Genomic DNA, 10101 nt, shown 5'->3' on the forward strand with positions numbered 1-10101 from the left:
TTTAATTTACTGTACAGTTTTGTAATGAATGTACAGACACAGAGGTATGCCGGCTTAGATGTCAATACCCGAAAACACATAAAATACATAAAGAATGTGACAACACAGCACACTATTAACATTTTGTAACACTGATAATCATTATAAATCAAATGTTAGAAGTTCCTACTACTTCTACATAACACTACAACATTTAAATTCATTCTAAAAGAAAATACATTGTCTTTTAATTAATGATTTTTTTTTTTCAAGTAACATAACAGTCCCAAAGTAACAAAGAGTTTATTAAATCAACCCATAAGGGATAAGTACCCTGAAAGAATAAATGGGAGATGGTTTTCTTGTTAAGTCGTTCATCTTAATCCTTTTCAGACGGTCACTTTTCATTTAAAGTTAAATTAAACCAATAAATGAGGCACTTATGATAATCACATGAAATTCCAATATTTATGGCACACTCACACAGGGTGAGTGTGGACATTGAAAATAAATGGATTTACAACCCCTCACACATACACAAAGGGCTAAAGTCCATCCCATCTGCAAATAGTAATGAGTAAACCTTACAATGATAGTGCCTCTTTCTTATGGGAGGTCTCTTCAGCTGCTGCTCTGGTTCTGCAGCGATCATTTGGGAATCAGGTACAATAAATTTCTCTTACATAATGGGTTTGTAAGCAACATCCTGTCCCCAAAACATTCTGACCTTTGGAGAAAGCTCACTGCACAAGATTCAGTTCCAAAGAAGAGGTGAACTATTCTCTTGAGGAGCTCATCCCAGGGAGGAGAATGATAAAGAAGGTCTTGATTGGGATTCTGTGTAGCGCTGCTGTGCTGACCTTAGGTATCCTTATTGGCCACTTTGGCATCACCAAAAGCAGCGGCTCTGCACCATCCTGGGTGAGGGATGTGGCAAAGGATGTGGACGAGAGTCTTGTTGAGAAGTTCCTGTCTGAGGTGGACAACATCCAGATTCAAGAAAACTTACGGTGAGCTGATCAAACTTGTGAAAATAGAAAGTCCAAAAAACATTGTCTGTGTGAATTAGAAAAAGGTGTATTATGAAAGGGCTTCAAAAACTTAGAGCCAATCTGAGTTCTTATGAGGTTCAATAGGATTCATTGAGCATCATGAGATTCTTGTTATAACATATTCTGGACGGTTTCCTGAAAACTGTAGGGTCACTGTGTTGTTTCCCCAAGGACCCACATTTTGTTTTTTGCCAATATCTTGCACATTATTGAATCAAACTTTTCTTTATTCTTGTGTTACTCAGGGAGTTGACAAAAGTGCCTCATATGGCCACCACAGCTGGAGATGAGCAGACTGTTAAGTTTATGTTAAAGAGATGGCAGGACCCTGAAAGTGGTCTGGACCAGGCCTGGAGAGAGGAGTATATGGTCTACCTGTCCTTTCCTGACCCTAAGAACCCCAATAGTGTCACTGTAGGTGAGTAAACAGGTTCCTCAATGTGTGGGAATTAACTTGGGGAATAGTGAGGATTCATTCTGCCAGTAAGTTTCACTTACTTATGAGCAGACCAGTCACCATGAATTGTTAATTTCAGTGACCCCATCTGATGCTGTGCTGCACACTGTCAGAGAAAAAGAGAAGCCTTATACTGCAGACCAAGAAGATCCTGAGGTGGTTCAGTCCATACGCTGCATACTCTCCTGCAGGACACCCAAAGGTAAAAAGCTACATCTCTGTTTAAACAATCAACAATCACTGACCATTCAGTCTTGCAAGAAACACCCAGTATTTTTTTGTGTGTTTGTGCCGAGGTACATTGATGGGTAGATGAATAACGAACAAAACTGCCTGTTTAAATAAGTCATATATACATTCCAGGAAATAATTCACTGAAACTATAAAAAATCACATGACTGTCACATCTCTGCCTCTCTGCCTCACTGGCACACGCCACATATTTACCTGTCATAACCTTTGAGGCCTCTTTCTTAACTTCTCTTGTCCTCTGACAGATAAGGGACATTTATCTGTAATTTGTCTTTTATTCACTTTCATTATAGGCTCACAGGAATATCTGTGGCCATGCAATAACTTGACGGTAGTGGTGATCAAAGAAAGACCAGGAAACTCTCACCCTAATGAGCAAATAAAATGATGACATTAAATAGAATCGAATGTTCCAGACAGAAAGCACAAAGAACAATAATTTGGATCTGTTTTAGCTGTTTCACTCTCTCTAGTTTACTGGTGCCACAAAACGGTATGGCATCTTCAAGGCCAAAACCTTTTGCATGTCTTATCAAGTATTTATAACATTATAAGTTGTGATGTGGACTGAGTCAATAAAATAACAAGTGCCCATCTGTTAAGACAAACCAACATGTAATATTACTATCTGTGCCCATCTATATTAGAGGGGATGACGGAGGCTGTAATAAAGAATGATAAGATAAGGATGCATAGTCAGCATTGTATTTGAAATCACAGAAAAGCACTCAAGTGTAATGAAAGGATTTTCAATGGAATTGAGGTTTTTGAGAATCAGAAAATACAGTGTATATATTTCTTGGGGAAAAAGCAGCTGTGATTATTTAAATTTGTGGAATAAAAAAGATCACATCATCCAGTCATAACAGCAATTGGTTGCTTCTTGAGTTGCTGTTGTTGACATATTGTTTTACTTTTCTGATGGTTTTAGGGGAAACTGGTTTATGCCAACCAGGGAAAACCAAGTGACTATGAGCTGTTGAACCGGACAATTGACCTTAATGGCACCATTGCTATCACCAGATATGGTGGAGCAGGAAGAGCAGCTAAAGTGAGTTATACACAGGATTAATTCTGCATGACAATCAAGTTTGTGTTTGGTCAAAAACAATCTACTGAGGCAAAACAATAAAAGATCTGTGCCCAAAGTGGCAGTTGAGCTAGTGAGCTTTTAGTGCTTTGACAAGTGTCATCCATATAGTCAACACCTCTAATCTTTAAACATGTTTTATTGAGACAGTAAAAGGTTTCGAGGACAAACACGTTATAATGTCACTAGTTTGCCATCTAACAAATCTAAATCAGAGTCTTTATGGGCCAGAGTTGTCTTTACAACAGCGTGACTGTGCTGTTTCTGTATGTAAAGCTATTACTCTTTAACCACAGATTCTGTATATTAATATCATGAATCTTTACACTGCATAAATTATCAATTGAGCATTATGTAAGGAGGATTTACTACAACAGTTTGAATCACATTCCCCCTGATATCTGCTACTGATAATTTAATCAACAAAACCCAGATGACATAGGTAGTCAATACTGAGAAAACTGAACACAAAGACAGATATGAAACTCAAACATTAAAAGGTTTGGACAAGCTTGCATGTCACATGAGTATTGTCACTGTTAAATAGCGTGAAATAGTAAAATAATGGTTGTACTGGAAGCTTCCAGGTGGGAATGTCTATTACATTTAATGAAAAGATTAATGTGTAAATTAATAAGGTTTCCCAAATGCCATGTGGGTCTCATCCAGGCCATCAATGCAGCACCCTATGGCATCATCGGTGTGCTCGTCTACACAGACCCTTTGGACATCAACGATGGTCTCATGTCAGATATCAATGAGACTTATCCTCACTCCTGGTATTTGCCGCCCTCTGGTGTAGAGAGAGGATCCTTTAAGAATCACTATGGAGACATGCTCACGCCTTACCTGGCTGCCAAAGGTAACCAGTGACTTGCGTAAAAAGCAGTAGCTGTGGGTAGCATTTTTTTCTTTTCTTTTTTTATTGCGTGTTTACTCTACTATCGCCGCACTTTGGCTCCAATACTATCTTAGGGGCCACTTTTACAACAGCTACAAACTAAAGATAAAACCAGGTTTTTACCCTTTTTATTTCAATATTTAACTTTTCCATAAACCTCTCAGAAACAAAAACCTGAATTAACTAATGATTCTGTGTTTTGCAGAGGAAACCTACAGAATTCCAGCCAAGAACGTTACAGGAATCCCTCCTATTCCAATTCAGCCAATTGGATTTGAGGATGCCTACATATTAATCTGGTCTGAGATGAGAGAAACGTGTGGAATTAATACAGCCCAAAATAGTTGAATTAAAAGTGTAACTTTTCTTTTCCTTTTGGACATTTCAGTGAGCTGGGTGGAGAAGCTGCTCCATCTGAATGGCAGGGATCATTCAGCTGCACCTACAACTTTGGCGGTCCAGGGTTCAAACATACATCCACATTCAACAACAGGTTGTCAACTACCAGACATATTCAGGGAGTAGCTGCATTGAAATCTGAACTAGGAGTAATAGTAATTGTTTTTACTGAGCAATCGACTTGTTTCATCAAAATAAGTCATGAATAAATCGTGTTACAACAGAGGGGAGTGGCAGTTGCTTCCAAATCAGATAGGAAGACAGATAAAAATTAACAGGAAAGTGCAAAAGTCTTCCATAAACAACAGCAGTGTTTCAGTGGAAAGTCTATTTGTCTGTCTTCCTTGTTGCTTCACACTTCTGAACTTGAACCTCTGTTCCAGTGATGTGAAACTGGACATTTTCAACTATGAAGAGGTGAGGAGCTCCGCTAATGTGATGGGCGTTATCAGAGGGAGTGTGGAGCCAGGTGAGACTTGTAGCCAAAGACAAGTCAGCCATATGACAATATCTGTTTTTATCTTGTGATTAATCTGTGGCTGCTCTGTGTTTGTACCGTGTGTGTGTTTACATACACAGACAGGTATGTAATCTACGGGAACCACAGAGACAGTTGGGTTCATGGTGCCATCGACCCAAGCAGCGGGACGTCAGTCATGCTGGAATTGTCCAGGGTGCTGGGCAAGATGGTCAAGCAGGGTGAGGAGAGTCACAGCTTCTGATTGTTTCGCACTGTATATGATGCTTGATAAAAAAAAAAAAAAACTAAAAAAAACAAAACAAAAAAAACAAACAAACAAACAAAAAAAAACATTTCTGTTCTTGTCTGTGGCAGGCAAATGGAGGCCTCGTAGGTCCATTATCTTTGGAAGCTGGGGGGCGGAGGAGTTCGGCCTTATTGGGTCTGCAGAATACACAGAGGTGATTTACAATAAATCTATAAGATAAGACACAACACCAAGGAGGTAAATATGTACATAATTGTACCTTTATGCCAAATGTATCTTTTTTGTAAAGGAAGACCAGTAATTTATAGTGGCTAATGTTAGCTAATGTCAGCAAAGTTTAGATGAATATACATCATTGAGTCATTTTGCTCTTTTCTACTTTACAGATATTTCATAATTGTCACTACAGTGGCAAATAATATAGCTTGTTTTAAGTATTGCTTGTATATTTACCTACACTCACAAATCTGACTGTTTTCTCATCTTTTCTCCAGCAATACTTCACCAAACTCAGTGAACGCACCGTTGCTTACATCAATGTGGATATAGCTGTTTTTGGTGAGAAGCTGTCAGGAGAAAAATAAATATCTAATGCCTTGTAATAGTCTCAGTCCCTGGTTTCACCTGGACAGAGGCAACCACTCCAGAAAAATATACATACAAAATATTACATTCATGAAGAGGGATTCCTACAGTTGTTGCTGCTGCAGGTTGTGTTCACTGGCCACAATTGTTGTGCCTTGGAAATTGATTTAATTTAAGTTAATAGTGAGGTTATCTAAAATATTCATCTTCTGTTTCTCAGCCAATGCCACCCTCAGAGCCTCAGGGATGCCATCAGTACAGAATGTCATCTTCACAGCTGCAAAACAAGTCAGTTCTTAAAAAAACAAACAAACAAAAAAAGTCTTTTGTCAATCACATGTTAGGTGCTTCTGTTGTTTTTGTAACTTGACCAGGACCCTGTCACATTAAAGTGTGTTTGTCCTCTAGGTCGATGCACCTGGACTGGACTCCATGTCTGTCTACGACAACTGGATACAATATGCCAACAAGACAAGTCCAGCCCATGGAACCATTCCTAGGTAAAATTTAGTCATGATGGATTGATGAGTTTTTAAGGAACTGGCTTGTGATTGGATATTTGAAACAGAAAATGGTTAGCTGGTTAACTGTGTATAGCCTGTATCAGATGGCCAACAGAGGAAGTATGAATATAACATGGGGATCTATACTGTATGTAACTGTGTGCAGCTGAAAAGTAGCTCAATCTGAGTTGTTCTTTCCATACAGTACATGGTTTATTAACTGTGTTGTGTGGTGATTTGCATCCTGAATGTGTTCATATTGAAATATACAGTGTGTACCCCCTCTGAAGTCTCAGGTCTGTCAACAAATCATTAAATTGATGCAATAAATCAATAAATAAATGCTTTTTGTTTTCTGTATTCCATTGACAGGGTGGGGTATCTGTCAGGTGCAGGGAGTGATTATGCTGCCTTTGTCCATTACCTGGGAATCACTTCGATGGACATTTCCTACACATATGACAGGGTATGAAAGTCACTGTCCTTTGACTTAATAGATTTTGTCTGATTACAATGTGAGTTCTCTTCAATCTATGGCAGTTTTTTGGCATAAAATTCAGAATTAAACTCAGTTCTTTTACCCAGCCATGTAACTCCTATCATATGGATATTTTTCTTCACACAGAGTAAAACAAATGCTCGCATTTACCCTGCATACCACACAGCATACGACACCTTTGACTATGCCTCAAAGTTCATTGATCCTGGTGAGCGCTGTCTCTCTTGTTATATTGAATTTTCTTGTTCTATATTTGTTGCACAGCCACAGTCAATGGTAGAAATAACAGTCCTTCATTTTTTCCTGTTATGGAACAGTAGATTACACTTTCTTTTATGTTTTACAATTAATTTCTCACTCTTCTGTTGACAACTGAAAAGACAACAACAACAAAAAAATCCCCAACAATTCCTGTGGTGTATAACATCTCATTCTATCCCTTCGTTCTCTCAGGGTTCACGAGTCACCAAGCCACTGGCAGGACAGCAGGAAACATCTTGATCCGATTGGCTGACAGCTTGGTGTTGCCATTAAATTGTAGTGACTATGCTGAGAGTCTGGAAGAATACCTCAAAACAGCAATTGACCTGTATCAACATCAACTAAAAGCTAGGAATATATCCATGGGTAAGAACAAGACAGTTTGAGTTGCCTCAATGATGCAAGAGAATACTGCAGTCATGTTTAGAGTTTAATGTTTCAGTTGGGACAGTATTATATTTTCAAGGTTTTGAATTTCTGCTATCTTGGGCCAAGCAATAGGGATAACTGTTGGACCTAAGTTTAACAATGCCCCCGATTTTTATCCTGAAATGAATCAAAATGCTCTTTATAGCAGAAAAACACATGACAAAAGTGATAATAGTCTGTCTTCAGTTTGCGCCTAAGGACAGAACTGACCAAGCAGCCACAGGAGATTAGAGAGTGTGAAAATTTTGCTGAGAGGTTACAATGATCTGTGTCTGGTTTCAGAGCCATTAAAACATGCAGTGGCCAGCTTTCGCCAGTGCAGCTAGTCATTTGGACGAGGTGATTCATAGTTCAGACCTGGCAAATGAAACGTAAGAGCACAATCATACATACACAGACATATTGTTACCTCCTCTGCTTTCCACGTAAAAATTAATGCATATCACCCTCCTCTCTCTCATCTTTCTTTCAGTCCGCTGAAGGTCAGAATGATCAACGACCAGCTCATGCTGCTGGACCGGGCTTTCTTGAACCCTCTGGCCTTCCCAGATAAATACGGATACAGGTTAGAAGATGATTTGCCAGTCTCATGTCTGCGCACTATTTGCAAATAGAATTAAGCTGCCATGTGTAGTTTGATATGTGCACTTTACTTGAAAGCTGCAAGGCAAATGCATGCAAAGAGAGCAGGAGAAATGCAGGGGTGGGGAGGGATCAATGGATTGACATGAATTTATGAACAGACATTCATGGTTCACAGATGCCTTGACTTTTCCTCGAGTGTCACCATCAGGTTGACAACTGTGGCTGTATATTGTCACTGTGAGCATGTTAGCATGCTGACCTTAGCTCAGGCCACTGTGACTAAATACAGCCTGACAGAGCTGCTAACAAGGTTTGTTGTGCAGACACCTGTGAAGCTTTCATTATAAATCGACTTCTTGTCTTTTATTTCTTACATGCTGTATTGATAAGTATTCTCACAGCTCTGTTTCTTTGAAAAATCTTTTCTGTCTCTTCCTCTCTCTGTTACATTCCTCTCCTTATGGCACTGAAGGGAAAATGACAGTGATTATCTGCTTCATTGTGACTAAGCACATCCCTGTTAATTGTTCAGCTGCCTCTCATTGTTATATTTCTCTTTTCTCCCTTCACATCACACAGGCATGTTATCTGGGCCTCAAGTAGTGCTGGCCAGCCAACCTTCCCAGGTTTGGCTGATGCCTATGACAAAGCTGAGTCATCAGGTCAGTCAAATGATTGGGACAAAGTACACTACCACCTGTCAGTCCTGAGCCAGGCCATTGACGGTGCTGCCCACATGCTGCTCGATGTCATATAGGCGAGGAGGAGAAACTGCACTCACTCAGGGATTTTTTTGTTAAGAAGACAGGGACCTGCAGCCAATGAGCACCAATCATCTGGGTGATGATGTGACTTTATGGATGATATTAAGTGAGGTGATTCAGTGTGTATGTGTATTTTTCATGAACTATAAGACAAGATGAACTATTTTGTTGCAATTTGTTGCTGTCATAGTTGTGGTTATTTTTAACTGTTAACGTTTACTTTCAGTTGCATAGGTTTAAAGCATAATTTTTGGCAACACACATTTTTCTCTACTTTGTCTTTCTGCACAAGATTCATTAAAGCAATAACAGAGAAAGAGCCATGGGCAAATGCAATGAAGACTCTGACAGACATCATCTTATCTTGCCATATGCTTATATAAGACAAAGGCATCTCTGTTTTCATTAGCAAATAAATGTCCCACTCTTCTATCTTGATTATGTTAAATGTAATAGAGTTTGTATGTCATCAGCAGCTAACTTTTATCTTTCTCATTATTACTGATGCTAATGTGTGTCATATAGGTAAATCATTTATATACTGAGAGCACTTGTCAAAAACAGAGGCTTCACCTCATTAAAAACCGACATGTATTTTGGGCTTCACTTACATCCACTGCAGACTCATGCCCTGCTGCAGGCCTGTGGGGTGTAATACCAGAAGTTGCCACCAGGTGTCAAAAAAATGCTGTGAGTCAATCCCAGAGGCCAAATCAGCACTTGGGATCCTAAATGTTGGTCTCACAAAAATGGACTAACAGTTGGGCGTTCAAACCCACCCAAATCAGCCATAATTTAATAGTTCCACCTTAAGATAACACTGTCAATATTGCTGTTAAGCCTACATGATAGTCAGGTATAATGAAGAACAGTTAAGACAAAAAAAAAAAAAAAAAAAAGCTAAGGAGAAGAAGAATGAAAGACTGTTCTTTTCTGGCTTCACGGGTTCCTTAACTTTCTTTCCTATTTGGGCTCTCATGTAAACACTGGTCTCTCAGGGACTGCTGGTTTTATCCAACCCCCTTCCCTCTGCTTAAAATTTACAGCGTTAGTCACACCCATCTGAGCCTTTCGAGCCGCTGTAGAAGCACAACTTAGGGGTAGCACTGGTGTGTAAATGAATAACTGTGTGTCTGTGTGGGTTGGTGATGAGAGAGGTGGGTGGATTCGTTTATTTTTAACCATACACCCCCCTCACAAAATAAGAAAGGTGGGGGGCTCCGTTGGTTCTTGATTGACTGAACATTGCTACTATGTGGGTCATATGAATTTGAATACCATTTAGCAGCATATGTCAGATTGAGCATATGCCAGCATATGTGCCAGACACAAAAACAGCAACATTCATATTCATTAAGTTAATCATGACTACTTGGAAGAGGATAGGAACAGAAGATATGAATTAAAAGTAATGGACATGTGCGGTTTGAATCACACCATCTTGGAGACCAATGCAATGACCCTGTTAGAAGACACTAAATCTTTTTGTAAGTTCAGGATCAGGCCTTTTTTTTTTATCTTATCTTCCAGCAAACTTTCATTATATTATGAGCAGTGTGTTGCAGAAGGACTGCCTGTTTTGTTAGTAAGATATATATAGATGTTCCTTAGTATTTT

General features: G+C 39.2%; 1 protein-coding gene across 1 annotated transcript; it reads left to right on the top strand.

Moving 5' to 3' along the window:
• The first annotated feature begins 586 nt into the window (after positions 1-586).
• Positions 587-8820, top strand: naaladl1 (N-acetylated alpha-linked acidic dipeptidase like 1). The gene is given in 21 exon segments (XM_018672748.2): positions 587-989; positions 1277-1449; positions 1568-1653; positions 1655-1690; positions 2672-2791; positions 3500-3692; positions 3937-4030; positions 4120-4224; positions 4514-4599; positions 4710-4829; positions 4966-5051; positions 5353-5416; positions 5664-5731; positions 5852-5943; positions 6319-6412; positions 6572-6653; positions 6899-7072; positions 7418-7452; positions 7454-7506; positions 7608-7700; positions 8300-8820. Coding segments are annotated over 21 exon segments (2232 nt in total). The 5' UTR covers positions 587-789; the 3' UTR covers positions 8478-8820.
• The last annotated feature ends 1281 nt before the right edge of the window (positions 8821-10101 follow it).

Source organism: Lates calcarifer, linkage group LG13, assembly GCF_001640805.2.
Source record: "Lates calcarifer isolate ASB-BC8 linkage group LG13, TLL_Latcal_v3, whole genome shotgun sequence".
Lineage (NCBI taxonomy): Eukaryota > Metazoa > Chordata > Actinopteri > Centropomidae > Lates > Lates calcarifer.